General features: G+C 41.7%; 1 protein-coding gene across 3 annotated transcripts in view; it reads right to left on the reverse strand.

The window, feature by feature from the left end:
• slc8a1b (solute carrier family 8 member 1b) overlaps window positions 1–20623 on the reverse strand; it is a 253555-nt gene that overhangs the window by 32767 nt on the left and 200165 nt on the right. For all 3 annotated transcript variants that reach the window (XM_050071767.1, XM_050071766.1, XM_050071768.1), the window contains 2 exons: window positions 7360–7505; window positions 2765–2864 (listed from right to left, as the gene is read on the reverse strand). In XM_050071767.1, the coding sequence (XP_049927724.1) occupies window positions 2765–2864; window positions 7360–7505 (246 nt within the window). The remainder of the gene's footprint in view (window positions 1–2764; window positions 2865–7359; window positions 7506–20623) is intronic.

A 20623-nucleotide genomic window follows, 5' to 3' on the forward strand; every position in this document is an offset into this window, starting at 1 on the left:
CACACACACACACACACACACACACACACACACACACACACACACGCACACAGCACTCTGTCAGCCTAGACAAACTAATCCGAGATAAGAGAGCGAAGACAGACCTTTTCATTAATGGCATCAGCTCGCCAACAAAGGCTGGCTGACAGGCCCGGCTAACTAAAGCACAAACAAACACACACACCCACACACACACACACACACCCACACACACACACACACACACACACACACACACACACACAGGATAAAGTTATTTGAAGGCACTAAAATGATTGAGCAGGCTACAGACAAACAATGCTCAAACAGAAACCCAGTTCCAAAGACAGCAGCAGAGGCAGCAGCAGCAAATTGGCTGATTTTTTTGTTCGATTATGCATGTAGTGATTATCTGCACTATTTTCATATGAAATAAACATCACATAATATGCAGTTCAAGTGTTACTTTGAATTCCTGATTCACTGTAGCTGTGGTAAATAAGCAAACAGCTTGTTGCGAATTAATCATTAATCAGTGCTAGCTCTCTAAGGGTTCAAAACTGACTCCCTGTTACACTTAAAACTGTCCCATGTGCAACACCAGATAGGAATTAAATTACCCGAGGCAAGTGGGTATGAATGAGCCACTTAAACACTAATTGTTGATTATATGAGAAGATTGATGCCACTTTCAAGTCCAGTAGATATAATACTACAGCCAGCAGATGTTAGCTTAGCTTAGCATAAAGCAGGACACAGGGAAACAGCTAGCATGGCTCTGTCCAAAGTGCTCACACTAGCAGCTCTAAGGCTCACTAATTAAAGGAAAACATCCCAAATAAAACCATTTCTAAATCAGTTACTCACCTGATGTTTCCTTGAATATGTGACGAACACTTTGTTTTCCTTGCATGCCCCAATGGTGAACGAAGAATCCAAAAACAGGAAATACTTGATAAATTGAAGCAAGAGTTTACAAACTCTCACAAAACCTTTGCAGTGTAATCCAAGTCTTATTTTTCCAGTCACATGCTCAGTGCATTTTGCGACCCTTGTTGTTTAAAACACCTCTGCTATGAGTAGCACACATAGGCAAGCACGTGAGTTTGAACTCTGCTCATGCATTTCATTGAGTTGCCCAGGCACGCTACTCATCTGTGCGTGAGACTGTTTATGCTGAAGTGTTTTAAATGGTCAAGTTTTAGCAAAAATGCATGTGTTTGGGAAGCACTGAGCATTTAGCTGGATAAATGAGACTCGGATTATACTGCACGAGTTGTGTGAGAGTTTGTAAATGGATGTTTTGATATAGCTTTTACTTCAAATCATCAAAAACTGTCTTAGTTTTTGGATTCTTTGTTCATCTTTAACACATTAAATCTTGCTTGTTGAATCCATACAGACACTTCAATGTAAAAACAACAGATAACGTTACAGGAGGTTATGTGCTTTTCAATGAGCTAAAGCAAAAAGCAATGCCTGATAGAGTAACAATAGGAGTGAGATAAGAACAAAAGGTTACTAAAAATGAACTACAATGGTGGGAAAAAATATATGATGATAACCATGACAAGTAGTTTGGCACATGAAAAATGTTGCACATGATGTTGAGAAAATATGGAGGACTGAAGAGAGAAGAAACTCCTGAAGCAGAAACACGTCTGCAGTGAAAACTTTCTGATATATAAAGAATTGCTTTCTTTATTTTGCCACTGATGAGCTGCAGTAATGTTGTCCTGCCTCCAGAGGGCAAGTTCCCACAACTAACCAGTGAACTGTGAAGATTCTGCAGTGAAACAGAAAAAGTGCTTCCTCTTTTTTATATATTTGTCTCTGTTCCTACAGTAAAACCAGCTCTCGTGTCCCTTTCCTCTCATTAACCAGCTCACTTGTTGCATAAATTCTTTCTATCTCTTGTTCCCTTTTTCCTACTTTGTCCTCATACATGCATCCTTTTATTCCAAACATCATATTTCCCCTTTATGCATTCATTCTCTTTTTCCCACTGTGCATGTTTCTCAATGGCTTTTCTTCCTCACTGCATGCAATCTCGCTCCGTCTCTGTCTCTCCCTGCATAATACATGGTCTTCCTCACACACACCCTTCTCCTTATCTCTCCCTGTTCACATGCATGCTCTCTGTCTCCCTCTTCATGGGACATTAACGTCAGCGTGGCTCATAACGAGTCTTGACAGTGACAAGATAAGTGTTAAATATTCCCGTCTTTCTCTTCTCCTCTCGATCCCACATAAACACATGCACACACACATACTCGTTCTGTCATAGTGGAGGCTGAGACACATACAATCGCTCCCGCAATCAACATAATCTCCCATCTGGTCAGTGTTTGTCTGTCCAGAACCATCAGCCCAGGCCAGTCCACTTTCCAGTAACCATTAGGAATCATAAACGCACACACACATGCACACACTTGACTCCTTCAGACCATGAAATCACCCCACTTCATTTTATACACAGCCTGCCATTATGATGCATTCGGCATCGTTAGAGTAGCAAACCACCCATGCGCACACATTTAACATGAGATCTCTGATAGTTTTGGTTGTATTGATTGTTAGGGCACACACAGCAGAGGACCACATCCAGCTCAACACACTGTAAAACCACAGCTGTTCACACTAAGAAGAATTTATACGCCACAAACATCTGCTTCTTCAAACCACCTCAGACGACCCTGGTAAACTTCTGAACTGTTGAACTGATAAACACACACTCAGCACACACACACACACACACACACTCATATGTCTCCTCTGGCCTTACCTGCGCTCACAGTGATGGCTTCTATGAACTGGTCTCTCCAGCTGTTGGTTCCTACCAGCAGAGCCAGGTTGGTCTTCTTTATCAGCTTGTCCACCGTGTTCTGCCAAAGGACAGAGGAATAATATGGTTAGAGGAGAGACACCCGTCTGTTCACTGAGTGCTCAAGATGTCATTTCATTTCACAAAGCCATTCACGTCTGAGAATTAGCCATTTGCTCAGTGTTGGAAATCTGTTGCTGCACTCCATTAAACAGGAAACTGGCGCTGTCCTTTCAGAGCAAACACAAAAGTTTTCAGAATCTCTGGTGACAGGAGACAGAAACAAATGCTGAAGCTGGTTGTAACATGTTGACTGCTTTCAAATGGGCTGGGGTGGGCAGGAAAACATGGGGTTTGTGGGAAATGCGGTCTTAATTTTGAAAAAAACTAACACTACTTACAGCCTCACAGAGACACAGGCATATGTTAATCTTTACCCTGCTGTTATGATTGTGTTATTTTAAATAATCTTTTTTATCTTTTCTGCACTTTTGCTATTTTTAATGGTGATTTAAAGAATTGCAAATCATTTAGTAATTAATTTTACCTTGTATATATATTTTTTGTCTTTACTCTTATTATAAATCTGTATCTTTCATTGTGTTTTACATTTACATTGTTTGTGTTAGTCACACAATAACACAAACAGACTAACAGCTCCTGTGTTCAGCAGGCTTAAATTACTGTTTTTGTTAATGGAGTCTGGTGGCTTTGATGAGAGCATAGATGGGGAACTGAAGCTGTGAACAGCTTCCCCAGTGCAAAGGGCTGTCTGCCGCAAGGTCAAGCAGAGAAAATATTCTCAACACAGCATACACTTAAATCGATAAAGATTTTTTTTGGGTGGGACTATTTTTTTAGATGGCTAAAATACATTTTTGCTGCTAACCCCAGTCCATAGCAGCACATTGCTTAGCTCCTGTGGTGGTAAGCCTGCCTGCTCCTCCAAAGTGGGGGTGCCACTAGACATCTACTGTGGATGATACGCTGACTATAGATACAGTAAGTATCTCATATAGCCCCACTTTAAAAGATCCATTTAGTAACTTTAAGGCTGGAAAAAAACATTTAATCTGGTCAGTGTCACATAAATACCATGTGCCAGTTTGATCCAATGATATATGATGTGCACTGGGTGAAATATTCAAAGCAGCGACTAATATTCTAGCATATTTTTAAACATACTTCCCAGGAATGAAACCGCACATTTGGTATATTTAGAAACTCTGAGATCCTCACGAGAATTGGAAATACATTTCTGTGGTACTGAACAATGTTTGGCTGCACAGCACGAGCACGTAATGACGTTGTTGTTGGGGGATGAGGGGAGCAATTAAAAAATGATCTATTATTTAACTTTTCACTCATCTCTATGTGGGTCTGAGCAGTTAAAGGGCTTTATAAAGTATGCGCAAAACAATTTTGTCTATCTGCTGTAGATTCTTTGCTTCTGGAGACTTCTCTTCTCCTTTATTCCCTCTTTCCAAACTTCTTTCCCTCCTTGTCTCCTTCATTTTGTGCCTTTATATTTCTTTGCTGTTTTCTTCAAAAGGAAGAAACAATTAAATATTGAGACGACACACACACACACACACACACACACACACACTAATTAGCAGAGCAGTGGGGTTTGCTCTTTCTTCTCTCTCCACTTCAGAGGGAAACTGGGATACTAATTGTGCTGAATGGAGCTTAGGGGTGTCAATAGTGCCTCGCTGCTGCTGTGGACACACACGTGTGCGCGCACACACATACACACACACACACCCAACCAGCTTTACTTTGCCCATTGTACGTGAAGTGCCTATTTAAGTATACTCGTCTAGGTTTTTGTAATACCTTCTTTCTCATTCTGTGTAACACTGATATTTTTAACCTCCCTTGCTTCTGCTCCTTTTCCTCCCTTAGATAATTACTTTAGACTCAGTTGGACTGGTGTGAAATACATATTTGCTCATGTCTCTGTGCGTCTCTGCAGAAGTGAACAAATGTGAAACTCTTACAGTGGGTGAATGAAGATATCAGAATTTTCTGTCAACAGTTTGTGGCGCTATAAATCTCAGTGATGACCCAGCTGAGGGCAACAAATGACCTTCGACCTGATGCTGACCCCTGATGAATCTCTTTTCTCTCTCACAAAGCATTTTAAAGCATACTGATGATGAATTAAATGTAAAAACTGTCACTAAAACAAATCATATGTTTGTTGTCGATACTTTTTATTTGTTTACTGGTTTTATTGTTTGAATGAAATTCACTTAGACTGAAAAGTTAACTTCCCATTAATGCAGCTTTTCTCCTTCAATCTGTTATGTCAGACACTCTCACACTGATGTACTCCCCTATCTGCCAATGGGCAGTACTTCAGGGAACTATAGGATCCGGTCCCATGCTCCTACACACACACACACACACACACACACACACACACACACGCTGCACAATTTAATGTAGAAAACTACTTGACAAAGTATAGCATCCTGTCAAGTGGCGAGCTATTACTGGGTGTTATTAACTGTCTTCTGTCTGGAGTGAGCGTGGAGGTGGAGCGGCAGCAAAGAACATGCATTAGCACACACACACACACACACACGCACACACACACATATACACAAAATGTAACATGGATGGTAATTACATCCACGCTTGTCTTAAGAGTCTGCGTGGGAGAGGGAGAGGAAGGAAAGGATGCACACAGTAATCACATTTATTTCCTGTATGTATTTCAACGCTTTGTGACTGAGTGAGTGTAACATGAGAAGTGATTTAGAAACCCAAGCACCAGAACAAATGTTTGCATTATACATTTCTGCAAACCACATTATTATGTAGCGGATACGTTACTTTATGTAGCATTTCAGTGATGCTGTGATTATGTTTAGGCACAAAACACCTTTGTTACAGTCAGGAAAAGACCACGTTTCTGTTTAATATCCCCAGTTTTGGTGGCACAACCGCAGCTGGAAATGCAGTGATATCACGGTAAAAAAAAAAACATCCATTATTTTGTTGCGGACACATTAGAACTTAATGTTTCCCAACAGCGCTGAGGTTAACGTGTGGTTATGCTTGGGCACAAAACACCACTTGACTATCACTAGGCAAAGATCATGTTTTGGTTGAAAACACCGATGTGTGGTGGCACAAAAGCTGCAAGAAAAGCAGGAACAGGTTGGTGAAAAACAGCCAAGTTTGGTGGCTTAAACACAGCTAGGAAACGCTGCAATATGTCGACACTTTCTCACATATCGTCACATATCGATGTTTGGTTATGGTCTTTCCATGACAAGATATGATGTGCAAGGTACTCTGAATGCCTTGGTCAATTCAATAATGCTGTGGTTATGTTAGAAAAAGATCGTGTTTTGGCTTAAAATGCCCAAAATTGGGGGCACAGTTCCTGTTGGAAAAGCAGCAATGTCTCAGTAAAAAACAGCTGCTTTTAGTGGGACTATCCCTGCTGGGAAAACTGCAACAGGTCACTTTAAAACACCAATGTTCGGTGCCTAAAATGCTGCTGGAACAATGATCTACAGCTTGGCAGGTGTCTTGGCCAGGTGACATGACATCCACCTGATGACAAAGTCAGCTCAAATCCTCCTGAGACCTGAACTTTTGTTTGGTATGCATTTTCAATTTTCCCTAGCTATTTGGGATCAGTAGGACCTGATAAGTATAAAAAACTTAACATTGTCAATGATAATTACGTCCCAATGTCCTAAAACGAGACGCTAACAAAGGCCTAATGTCTTCAAAACAGTACTTCCTAATTAACAGCGTTGTAGCTTGTAACTGTTGCTAAAATTGGTCAACTTTGTTGCCATATCAAACCACAAACATTATTAATCATAAATAAACCAGTTTCAACCATAAAATGTGATCAGGTTTTGGACCTTGTCCACTTCTGTGTCTGGATCAGCTGCAGACTGACTTGGCAGAGATGGCTGCCATCTTGTTTCTACATAGATTAGTGCATTGTGCTCTCACTACCACTAGATGGCACAAAAAGTGTCCACGAACGAGGACAACAGGTCTGAGTTAAGTAGAATGAAGTATAAGGTCAAGTAAACCTAAAATGTGACGTCCTCATTTGAGGACACAGGGTCTCAGGAGGATAACTTCACTTTAGAAACGTTGATATGATACCTATGAGCAAATGTTACGTGTTACGTATGTGTGTGTCTGTGTCGTTGTGTCAGTTGAAGGCCCTTGATATGTGCTGTAACCCATTAACAGTGTTTACTGATTTGATTCAACTGTCCTAAAACTCAAAGTTTCCTTTGTGTAATGAGATCAGACATTTCAGACTCGTGTGTGAGGTCATTTAATTTGGTTGCAGTTAATAGGAATCATCTGAAAGACTAGAGCCAGAACACTGTCCTCATACACCAGGGTTTTTCTTTTGTTTCTTCTTATTATTTGGAGAGCTAAAGTAAATTTATAACAGTAAATGACACTGCACATTAAAACATCTCTGCAGGATCAATTCAGTTCAAGTCAGATGTCTAACTTTGATTAATTTGACCACACACACACAAACACACCCCCTGCCTTACCTTGAACTCATATGATTCCTCTATGATGACCTCCAGCTTGACGTGGTCTCCCAGCGTGGGACGGCCCATCTCAGCGATGCGCTGCTCCTCCTCATCTTTCCCCGTCAACGCCTCTTCTTCCTCCTCCTCCTCCTTCTCCTTCTCCTCTGAAAACACCACAAGACAACAACCGGCGGCAGAGTTAAAACAGGGCGGCAGTAGACTTGATTTTATTTCACCAGGATAATCCACTTAGTGTCAATACTGCATTCCAAGGAGTCCTGAGTGCAGACATTAAAACAAACAATAAAATAAGAAGACAGTTAAAACACACAAAGCAGGCCATGTTGGTGACGCTGTAGATGCTGGGGAATGATTGGACAGCCGGAGCAAACACAGCCTGCAAGTTTCCAGAGAGAGGAAGCAGTTACGTAGAAGTAAAGAAGATATTAGAGCTGTAAATAGACAAAAGTTATGTAAATGCCAAACAAGAGATGCAGGAGCACCTTGTGACGCTAAAAGAACATGTCATCTCATCAACTTTTAACAGTCAGACTCATGACACCTGTTGACACTTACAGCAGCCCTACTGAGGGAGTACATTTCAATTTGTACCAGTTGTTATGGACTCAGCAGCATGGCAGTTATACATTTTAATGTGTAACGACAGCATCCATCTGGGCCCTGTAATCCTTGAAAACTTGTGTGTACAGTGCCGAAATGAAAAAGGCTCTTTCTTTATACTAAAACCAAACCATCAGCATCTCAAGACACCAGGGTCTTCATGATTTGTTCTTCTTCATGACACTGTCACCACTAGGTAAAATGCACATGTACTCAGGATACACGATATATATCGGCCGATCATGCATTATTCCGATAATTAAAATTATAGCTGATAAATAGCGCCGATAATACAAGCCAGACTGCTTTCATTGACTTAACAAGGGCAGATCTCCAACCGCCAAACACCCCACCAGATCAACAAACTTCCTGCAGCTGTAGGTTCGATGTGGCGCCAAAGGACTGTCTCAAGAGCGTTAGCATGAGCTAATTAGCAGCAGTGGGTAACATCCAACGACTCGACTCTGTTGTTAAATTTATGAACCTTCTGAGACCCTGTGTCCTTGTATGAGGACGTCACATTTTTGGTTTACTTGACCTTATACTTCATTCTACTTAACTCAGACCTGTTGTCCTCGTTCGTGGACACTTTTTGTGCCATCTAGTGGTAGTGAGAGCACAATGCACTAAACCATGTAAAAACAAGATGGCAGCCATCTCTGCCAAGTCAGTCTGCAGCCGATCCCAACACAAAAGTGGACAAGGTCCAAAAGCTGATGACATTTTATGGTTGAAACTTGTTTGTTTATGATTAATAATGTTTGTAGTTTGATATGGCAACAAAGTTGACTAATTTTAGCAACAGTTACAAGATGAGACGCTGTTAATTAGGAAGTACTTGTTTGAGGACATTAGGACTTTACTATCGTCTCGTTTCAGGACATTGGGACTTCATTATCGTCTCATTTGAGGACACTGGGGCTTCATTATCGTCTCGTTTGAGGATATTGGGACTTCATTATCGTCTCGTTAGAGGACATTGGGACTTCATTATCGTCTCATTTGAGGACATTGGGGCTTCATTAGCGTCTCGTTTCAGGACATTGGGACTTCATTATCGTCTCATTTGAGGACATTGGGGCTTCATTATCGTCTCGTTTGAGGACATTGGGACTTCATTATCGTCTCGTTTCAGGACATTGGGGCTCTATTATCGTCTCGTTTCAGGACATTGGGACTTCATTATCGTCTCGTTTCAGGACATTAGGACTTCATTATCGTCTCGTTTGAGGACATTGGGGCTTCATTATCGTCTCGTTTCAGGACATTGGGACTTCATTATCATCTCGTTTCAGGACACTGGGACTTCATTATCGTCTCGTTAGAGGACATTGGGACTTCATTATCGTCTCATTTGAGGACATTGGGGCTTCATTATCGTCTCGTTTCAGGACATTGGGGCTTCATTATCGTCTCGTTTCAGGACATTGGGGCTCTATTATCGTCTCGTTTCAGGACATTGGGACTTTATTATCGCCTCGTTTCAGGACATTGGGACTTTATTATCGTCTCGTTTCAGGACATTGGGACTTTATTATAGTTGACAATGTTGAGTTTTTATACTTATTGGGTCCTACTGATCCCTAGCTAGGAGAAATTAAAAATGCATACCAAACCAAAGTTCATGTCTCTGGAGGATAGTAACCGCTAATCGTGTGTGTGAGACACAGCCGCTTGTTTGTCTGAGTTGAGTGTTAATGTGTGACGTGAATCAATAGCGCATCACAACTACTTGGTAGTTGTAGGCTAGTCTATCATGGGACGGTGAGTCAGTGCCTGGGTGTGTTTATAAACATGCAGTGTGACAATATAAACATTTCATGCACCAGATGTAACACAGACCTGTTGATGTTCATATGAGTCAGCAATCAGTGTTTGTCTCTGGGCTTCATAATCTCCCTCTCTCTTACTGTTAACTATAAATTTAATACTGATTAGAAGTCATTTTACTTTCACATCCTTGTATTTTATTATTATTATTATTATTTTATTATGTTCATCTGTAGTGTAGGGTTATACAGGGGCAGGGGCGTTCAGCGTAGACCTGATATCGGCAGGTATGGAAGAGTCAGAACTGTTACTTGTTTTTGTTGTGTTAGCAACAGTGATGTCGGATTGATTTGGTTCAGTCAGGGCTACGGAATATTGAATCATCCATATTTTCTCAGGTGTACATAAACTACAAGTTATGCACTTCTTTTTAAAACACAAAAATGTGAAATTATTGGTGATCGTATTGGTTATTGACCATGAGAAGCAGGTAATTATCAGTTATCGTATTAGTTGAAATGATCCATATCAGTGCATCCCTAACATACATACACAAATCTTCAACACAGGAACACCAAACTGAACTATGCTAAATCATAATTGTCACTAAATGAATTGATATCTATTAACGAAGGAGTTCCTCTCATTAGAATGAAACAGACATCGATCTTGGAAATAAACTGAACTAATGATTCAAATCAGTGATTCTCAATTTCCACCTCTGGCATCCACCTTTGTGTTTAATTAATATCTACATGTGCCGCTGCTTTCAATTGAAATAATTAGATTTTCAGTGTTCAATAGTGACGGTGGCATTACTAAATGAAAATATACTTCCAGTTCCTCTCTCGTCTCATTATCTCTGTCTCTCTATTTCTCACATACAACCCCCATCTCTTCTTCTTCTTCTTCTTCTTCTTCTTCTTCTCGCCCTTTTCTTTTTTCTTTATGGTGTGTGTCAGTAATTGAGATTCACTATAGAGCCTGAACTCACTGCCGGGATCAAAGAGGAGGAGAAATACAAAGAAAGGGAGAAAGAGAAAGGCCATGATCACATTTTCCGTGGGGGGACGGTTATTCATGCTATTGCCTTCCATTATAGTGCAGTACATTGACGGTCGGCACCAATTCATTGGTCATTTGTTCCCCTCAGTTGAGTTACAGCATGGAGCTTATAGCTCAATCACACATACATACATGCAAATTTCTGCCAGGAGCAGTTTCGTCAAACTTTTACTTCATCATAAGCAAGAAGCAGTTTTGCATCGCGGCCTCCTGCGGGAATGTGAAGCGTGAGCGCTGAAGGAGAGAAGAGCAGCAAATAAAACCTGCTGCAACAATGAGTTAAGTGTGACGCCGTTAAAGTTCAGAGTCGTAAAATTAAACTGCATGTTTTTTTTCCACTCCATAAATCACATGCTCATTACATTCTCAAGTAGAGCTGTTATAGTTGATTTTTCTTGTCACGATGACCAACCGAAATACGTATTTGGATGTCCAAGTAAAAATTTCTACCTTGTGAACATACAGTTTTTTGTTACAAGTGATCTTGATAGTCTTTGCTCTTTTATGTACATGATAATACACTGCGTGCCAAATTATTATGCAAGCTTTTCTTGAAAATCTGGAAGGCTGCTGTTCAGGAAAAATAGTGTTTTAGTATGATGAATTTAAGGCCTTGTGCTTTAACAAAACCCTTCTTGTTTGAATCTACAAAGCTTTCCAATATCCTATATCACAGACCACGTGTAAATAAGTGTGCCACATTATTATGCAAGTCCTATTCAACTTTGACCATGGGCCAGTGACCTCCAAAATAGTCAGGATGGGAGAAAACCCAGTGTAGGAAAAGCTTGCCAAACATTATCAAGCCATGAACTGTCAAGAATCAAACAAAAGGGTTGCTAAAAGACCCTTAGCTGCCAGTAAGGCCATTTTTGAAGCTGTGGGGCTCAATGACGTACCCAGGTCTACTCGATGTAGGACGCTAAGACGAGAGGCAAAGATCCAAAAGGCAAAGACAAGACCACCACTGAAGAAAATACATCAGGAAAAACGACTGGAATGGGCTAAACAATACATGAAGGCCGACTTTTCCAAAGTTCTATTCACAGATGAGCGCCGGGCAACCCTAGATGGACCAGATGGTTGGATTTCAAGTGGCCATGCCGCTCCAACTCGACTGCGACGTCTACAAGGCAGGGGTGGTGTTATATTCTGGGCTGCCATTGTTGATGATGAACTTGCTGGTTCTCTTCGGGTTCAGGATGGTGTAAAAGTGAATTCTGAAGGGTTCTCAAGACAAACTTCCTTCCATGGTGGAAAAGACAATCAGCTAAAGTCACATGCCTCACATTATTCCCAAGTCTGGTTGGCATCTCAGGGCTTTAGAGACGATCGCCTCATGAACCGGCCTGCCTGCTCACCTGATCTCAACCTAATTGAGAACTCGTGGCCATAATAAAGAAAACAATTTACAGATGGCAAGTAATACAGCTCAAAAGACCAGCTTTGGAAAGCCATACAAGGTGCAGCACACAGTGTCAGCAGAGAAGTCATCAGAAACCAAACTAAATCAGTTGACCAGCGACTTCTGACCCTCCTTGAAAGGAAAGGAGGTTATATTGGACATTAGAGGAAAAACTTTATATTTGAAAATAGGGATGTCCCGATCCGATATTCGGATCGGTATCGGCCGCCGATATTAGCAAAAAACGTGCATCAGCATCGGATTGGACTGCATGGACAAATGCCGATCCAAGAACTCCGATCCAGTTTTTCATGGAGCCTGATCCGGCCAGCCCAGCACTCCGCGATTCAAGCAGTCCATTCCAGTGATCCGCTCCAGCACTTACTATCAATCCACCAAGCCAGCATGCAGACACACAGGAAACAGCAGCACCAGGCTGGCACTGACACTACTAAAATAACTGAAAAGGAAAGGCTGCATTGTTTGTTAAATGTCAACAATGTCTTGTGGTGTTAATCTATTTTTTATTTATTAGGGGGCCAAAGCACAAGTGTGTGGAGTCTTGCTGCTATTTTAATTTCAATGTTAGACATTTTAAAGATTTCTTGTGTTGATTTATTTTCTATTTATTAAGGGGCCAAAGCAGCCAAAGCAAACCAGCTATATTTTTTATTTAATGTTAATGTTCAAGTTTAAAGTTTGTTTATTTAACCCTGTTAACAATAAACAGGTCAGTTTCTCATACCAACTGTTGTGGATCATTCTAACTAACCTGATTAAGTAGTTGTTCTTGTTAGAGTAATATTGCTTGATCAAACCTTTTCTAACATGACTGACAACAAAATAAGTGAATATGTATAATATGCGCTTGGATTGGATCGGTATCGGCCAAAACTCAAGGCTGTAATATCGGTATCGGATGGGAAGTGAAAAAGCTGGATCGGGACATCCCTACTTGAAATGTTTCAAAGACAATAAAAGTTTTATTTTGTATACAACGGTAGAGAAAACTGCTGTTTTTGTTGAAGTTTGAATACAGTTGTAGAAAATATTAGTATTTTCAAACGATAAAACGTTTAAAAAGGTGCCTCTTAGGACCAACTTGCACAATAATTTGGCACACTCATTTCTGCAGATTTTGCATTTATTTAAAAATACAGCCTACAGTACTTTGAAAAGCACAATATCAACCACACATTTGAAGAAATATATTCACTATCTGACTTCTTAACAAATTTGAAAACGACTGTTAACATAGTTTTTAAAATATTCACAAAAAGGCAACTTCTGGTTTTCACAAATGTATATTTCCAGTTTAGTTATACATTGAGTTAATGAGGCCTTAATTATGCACAACTATATTTTGACTTTATTCTAATAGTTTGGGAAATATATCCAGACATATGTGGTGCTTGCATTTGCAGATTTACATATCTCCTTGGTGGAGGTCTGTGCTCATCGAGTGGCCGTCTAGTTTTTTAATAGTTTGCTCTGAATATCACGTCAAACATTTTTACCTCAACTGCAAAGTGAGAATTACACCTCACATGTGCGTTACGGTTCTCTTTTAGTTAAATTCAATTCACAATGAATTGAATTTCCACACAAACACACAAACACACACCATTTCACACTGCCTGATGGTGATTTAATGAACTCAATTAACAGCCTATGCTGAACCTCATGTGGGATGAACATGACCGGGCAGTATCCTTGTTAGCCAGTGTGTGTGTGTGTGTGTGTGTGTGTGTGTGTGTGTGTGTGTGTGTGTGTAAATGGACCTGACAGAGGTTGAATGTTGCAGGGTAAGATGCTGCTTCCTGTCAAAGCTGCTGTCTGTACCATTTATCATTTTGATTTTTCCTCCCTCCGGTGTCCTTCTCTCTGCTCCTTTGCAGCTCAATTAAATTAAATACAGCCCAATGTGCCTCACAGCCAGAACACGTACACAGGAATATTCCTCAAACTTCTGAAATACAGTGGGAATTACATTTCATTTCCAAACTCCTAATAATTGTGCACACTTTAAATAAGCAGCACAAAAAATATGAGCAGGGCGTAATCTACCTCCGCTCTATCCCCAAATATCTGTGTCTTGTTACGTAACTGTTTCTAACCCCGGCTCCTTCTTTTCTTAATCTTTATTTTCATTTTGATCTACCTTCTGTCATCTCATCCTCTTTGTCTCTGCGTCTCAGTATTAAAACCTCCAATTTGTATCCCTCCTTCTCTCTCTCTCTCTGCCTGGCTCTCTAATTCCTTCTTTTCTGATACAGTTTCGATTCGTGTGAGCTCCAGCGACCTGACACAGAAAACCGACAAGGAGCACATTACTCATTCAGTTCAGCAACCTTGAAAACATAGCTGACAAAATGATACAGCTACCTTCGGTTTTTCACAGAGGACAAATGAGTCCATGCGGGGTCCATTGGTGGTATCTCTCTCACATTAGTGGTGTCATTAGTTCTCTTTAAATTTAAGAGCATTTCTCATAATCTGCTCTGCCTGCCACGACTCCCAAAAGAGGATTATTATCTACTTTTCATTACTTTTCTAGTCCATTCCTCCTCTGTGAGCACCTTTGTATTTTGGTTAGACATCCTAATATGCTGGACCTTATCCTGATCTTCACTTCCTGAGTTTACTTTCTTATTCTTTTCCTTCGCTTGTTACGTCCTGCTGAGGAGGTCACACTTTCAGTTTGGTTTGTTCGTTTCTCAGCAGGATTATGGAAAACTAACAGCACAATTTTCATGCAACGTTGTGGAAGGGTGAAGCATATGCTGAGGAGGAACCCATTAAATTTTGGAGTGGATTCATATCATGGGGCGGATACACAAATTAATTTCACGTTCATCCACACTGCAAAATGGGACATTTGGCCTTGGCTGAGGTCTGCGCTCCCAGACTGCCCCTGTAGTTTACTGTTCCTCCTGTCTGAATTTGAAATAAGATAATGGATGCACTGTAAAAACACCAACTTATATTCTTCAAATGAATAAAGATTAAAAAGTTAGGACAGTGGTTTAAGATGTGTTTTGGTTAAATTTCTCCAGAAGGCTTCCTCCTTCCAGTTTTAAGACCTGAAGGAAACTTGTCATGTGTCTTTTCATATGAGTGTCTCTGACGCGTCACGTCTCTGATAAAAATCAAAAGAGAGCAAACCCTGCAGCAGCAGCTGAGATGCATTAGACTCTTCTTCTCTACCTGAGGACCTTAAGGCTACATCCACACTAATATATTTTCATTTTAAAACAGTGTTACAAAATGAAAACAATCTCCGCACACAAGCATTTTAGCACTGATTTAGAAAAAGTCTCTGTCCATACTAACACGCCTGAAAATATCACAAGACCATTCACATACACTGGGCATATCCATGGCGGTGTAAACAGGGCGGAGATAGACCTTTATCATGGTAGACACTTTGACAAGCCATGGAAGGAAAAGCACAGCTGTACTTAATAACATTAATACGTTACTGGGACGCTTCATCCCTGTTTCCACCATCAGGCAAGCTCAGGGGTTTAGTGTTGCTGTAGCCTACAGGAACAACACTCTGTGACACTTTTTTTCAGCTGCAAGGGCCTGCTCTCTCTACGGGCCCCTCCACCCCAGGGCCTGCACTGTCTACATTTACGCCCATGCCCATATCTAAGTGATTATCACGCCTGGCACCCGGCCTTGAAGAAAGGCCGTTCAGAACACTTACGAACACAACATGTCATATAAACGAATTGTTTTCTGGGAGAAGTCAGCCTCGGACACTTAAACTCCACCTCCCTCCAAAGGCCTACTCCCCCCTCCTCCATTACGTCCTCATTACGTCTATGATTAGTCTCTATAAACAGACTCTACATCCAGTGAGATCTTGAAGAGCCCTGGTTTCTGGTTGTAGGCTGTTTGTAGTCCGCGTGATATTGACCAATCACATTTGAGCCGGCTGCAGTTGTTGCCAGGTTAAACGGTCCGTGCGGTGAACTAACGAGGCGGAACATAATTGGCATCACTGCAAACTCTGAATCCATCGCAATGGTTCAGCATATTTACTTATATATAAACGGAAGTCGGAAACGGAAATTCGCCTCCTCCGCCCAAATCAACCCGGAATGCCAAAAAATCGGGGGTCTGCCCCCAGAGGCTGTATCGCCGTCTGCCGGAAGTCAGACGCCGTATACAGCCGATGGGTTCCAAGAATGCGTCTATGATAGACATAGGCGTTGGCAAGGTAACGTTAGATACACAGAAGAGGAGAGCGAGTGTAACGTTACAACCAAGACAGTCAAACGCAACAATAAGATGCTACGCGAGCGGTTACGTCAGTCGGAGGCCTCCACGTGGGGAAGACAGACAGAACGCTCGGCCAATTGGTCGGAGTTTTCTTAGAACCATATGAGAATGGCACAATTATGAGTTTTTATCTCTGGTGGAATTCACTTACATTTTAGTGTGCCATCAGCTTATTAATAGCATTTTAACCTAAACAAAGCAAAGCATAACATTTCCAGAAAGGTAAGTGTTGCTTTAATAGCCTGAGTGTGCTCACTCTGCACTCCAACACAATAAAATGTGCTGATACTTTCTGATTAAATATTGAGCCCTTCTCTTCTTTTTTTCATGTAGTCGGTGCGTCTGTCTATTTGTCTGGGTGCAACATGGGTCAATATGTGCTGACAAGAGTTAGCATGTGTGTATATGTGTGTGTATGTGTGTGCTTTCACACCTCGTCATGATTTGATAGAGTCCCCAGTTCCCCAGAAGTGATGGGAGACGACAGGGAGAGGAGGAGAGAGGGACTGAAGGAGAGGTGAAGGAAAAAGGGTAACGAGGAAGGAAAGAACAAACAATCGACAGAGAGGAGAGGCGAGGAGAGGAGAGGATTTTTGCACCCTGTCATGTTTGATGGATTCAGGCTCCATCAGAGGAGGCAGAGGAGGAGGGCAGAGTGAGAGGAGGTGGGGGAGGTATCTTTGCAAACTGTCAACATCTAAAGACAAAAGGAGGAGCAGAGGGGAGAAACTTCTGCGCCGTGTCAAGGAGGAGATGAGCAGATGGAAGGGGAGAGAAGACAGGAGAAGACACGGTCTTTGACGGGATTAAACAGTACAGCAGGGGACGAGGCAGGCAGGAGGAAGAAGGAGCTGTTACACTGTCACACTTTTGGAGAGTCCCATAGGAGGAGACAGAATAGGAGCAGAGGAGAGGAGCAGGAGGAGAAAAGACAAGTGGAACTTTCCACCAGTCTTGTCCGTCCACAGGGGAAGGGAGGAGAGGATGAAAGGAGGAAAGGAAGCTGGAGTGACAAGGAATAAGACGAGGGGGAGAGGACATAAAAGAGAAGGAAAATAATGAGTAAGAAGAGGAAGAGAGGAGGGAGAGGAAGAAAGGAGAGGTCAAACAGCTGTGAGCAGAGGATGAGGAGAGGAATGCATAATGAGAACGAGGAGAGGAAGGTTGAGGAGGAGGATGATGGGAGCATGAAAGAGGCAGAAATAAGGAAAAGGAATAAAGTGTACAGTGAGGAAGGACAGGGATGAGGAAGAGAAGAAAGAAGCTGGAAAAACCCGCACGAGAGGAGAAGAGAGGATGAAAACGAGGAGTTGGAAGTGAAGTAGCAGAAGGAGGGGGAAATAAGGGAAAAGGAAAACCAGAGGGAGAGGTGAGGATGAGGACAAGAAGGTGATATGTGATATAGGACACAACCCCATGTCCTGGAAATTAGATTTATATACAATTAAACTACAACAGCAAATATGTTTGAAACTAAACGCTGCCGAAATCTAGTTCTTCACTGATATAATTTAAAAAACATTAACTGTACAATATTACTACTGAACATATCAGCTGAGAATTCACTGACTATGTATCATATTTATTTGCCTTCAATATCCACTGGAAGCAGTTAAATCATGACTTAACTGATGTATGGTTATGTTTAGGCTATAAAAGCCCTTTAATCTAATTAAGGTGAGGTAAAGATCATGATCAAAGGAAGAAGTTAGAGGAGGAGGAAGAGGAGTAGAAGGCAGAGTAAGAGGAATGGTTAGAGCAGAGTGTAAAATGGGAGCTGGGTGGAAGAGAAAAATATAGCTGACCAACCTAATCACCAGAAAAAAGTATGTGTCTGCAAACCACAGCTACATTTGCATGTTATTATGTAACAGATATGTTGGAGAAGCAGCAATGACTCGGTAAAAAACAACCGAATTTCGTGGCACTATCCATGCTAGAGATGATTAATTCATTTTCCCTAACCACTTATCCTGTTAGGGGTCACTGACAGTGGGCGAGAGGCGGGGTACACCCTGGACAGGTCGCCAGACTCTCACAGGGCTGACACAATAGCCCCTTTTACACTGCCAGATTTTCAGCAAATGTTGGGCCGATTTGCCGGCCAGCTGCGAGCATTTAGACACACAGAGGCAGATTGGCGAGTTGATCCGAGGCGCCCCATTTTCCGTCTCGTAGGGTAGTCATATTGGCGGAACCCTTTTAGTTTAAACAGACCGAGGCGGCCTTCCGCAACGGGAGGGGCTGTTGATGACTTGTGGGAGGAGCTGTTAATGACGCTGCACGTGTGAGCCACTGGGTGTGGATAAACAGGAAACAGCTGATAGCAGGAATTAGCGAGCAGCTAGTAGCAAGAGGGAAACGCAAACCTGACAGACACTGTAAAGATGAGCAACTGGGGAGACAAGGAATTGCACGCCCTCCTTGTCCTCGCAAATGTAGAGGCCATTAACCGTCAGATAACCGGGACGGTGAGGAACGTGCCGACTTCCCTCCCACGTCACCGTTTACGTCACACACTGAGCTACACGTTTTGTTACTCACTCACGCCCCCCATTGCCCCGAAAAAGGCGCATTCTGTATAAACAAAAGTAGGTAGGCGGCATTTTGCTGCACTCCCTGATTTTGTTTTTATACTGCCAATGCTGAAAAAAGACTGATTGGGCTTCTTTATACTGTGGGAGGAAGCTGGAGCACCACTAGGTAGGAAAAAGTGGATATATTGATGTCTGTATCGTTTATCGGTCAAATGAGTTGTTACATATCGGCAAAAAATCCAATATCGTGCATTCCTAGTCCTTGTTAGAAAAATGGCGACAGTTTGCTACAAAACACCCACATTTGGTGCCTAAAATGTTGCTGGAAACACAGCAATGACTCGCTAAATCGCAACTGGTTTTGTGCTTTGTTGGTCTCTAACATTGATCTGTAGTAGTCTGCAGCTTGGCGGGTGTCTTGCTCGAGTGTCACGTCATCCACCATCCCCTCCACCTCCAGATGACAAAGTCAGCTTATATACTATGTCACTTTAGAAACACTGATATTTTTCATATGGAACGTGCAAACGTAACATATTCGTGGTTTGCAGAAGTGTACGATGCTGACATTTTCTTCTGGCGACTGCGCTGAGTTTACAGGAGGTTGATGTGCAGAAAAAAGAGGAGGAAGCTGAGATAGAGGAGGGAGGATGATGATTTTGATGAGGACAAAGAACAACTGTCGAGTGAATAAATCTACAGTCTGATTAATGTAATATCCTGTGCCTCCATCTACTTGTTTACTTACACTTACATTACTGTAATAATGAATTTACCTAACAGAGTATACAAAACAACGGCATTAATTTCTAATGATGATGCATCATCACTAATGTAAATGTTTCACATTACTGTAATAAAGACACAAATAAATTCATTTACACTGTGTGGTGATTTGCACTGGTTAATGACAGACTTAATGACACTAGCGAAACAGTAAACACCTCATTAAAATGTATGACTAATGTTGTTTACCACTGTACGCAGCATGACAGAGGGTTCAGTGAGTTTGTACATTACAGGGCTTTAATGTATATACTAATGATGACACTAAATATGGAGAGACCTCGGTGAGCACACACACATGTGGAGCCATGAACTGGCATGAGACACGGATAATCATGTCTCCAATTAATTATGTTGTTTTGGCACATGGCTTAATTAATTCCAGGGTTGATAATAATGTTATGTAGGATTGCATAACTGAACACACATGTGCCCACACACAGATACACACACACACACTGAGGGCAGAGAGAGGATTAGAGGAGGATTAGAGGAGAGGACATGGCTGTCGGACAAATAGTGACATGTATTCACACACAGGGACATACACTATGTATGCGTGTGCATCTGAGTGGTCACATGTCGCGATGTATGTTGCTCTATCGAGTTGTGTGTGCCCATGCATGTTTGATACTGTGTGTGTGTGTGTGTGTGTGTGTGTGTGTATTAGGACATGGGGTCATCACCCTCTGCAGGGTGCGTGTGTTTTCAGCTGGTTTCCCTCTCAGCGCTGTTTCTTCCTCACGCTGCATTTTCTCCCCACCCGAGTGACTGACAGAGGTTCACAGGCTGCAGTGAACTCTCCTCT

The sequence above is a fragment of the Epinephelus moara genome, chromosome 19 (genome assembly GCF_006386435.1).
Source record: "Epinephelus moara isolate mb chromosome 19, YSFRI_EMoa_1.0, whole genome shotgun sequence".
Lineage (NCBI taxonomy): Eukaryota > Metazoa > Chordata > Actinopteri > Perciformes > Serranidae > Epinephelus > Epinephelus moara.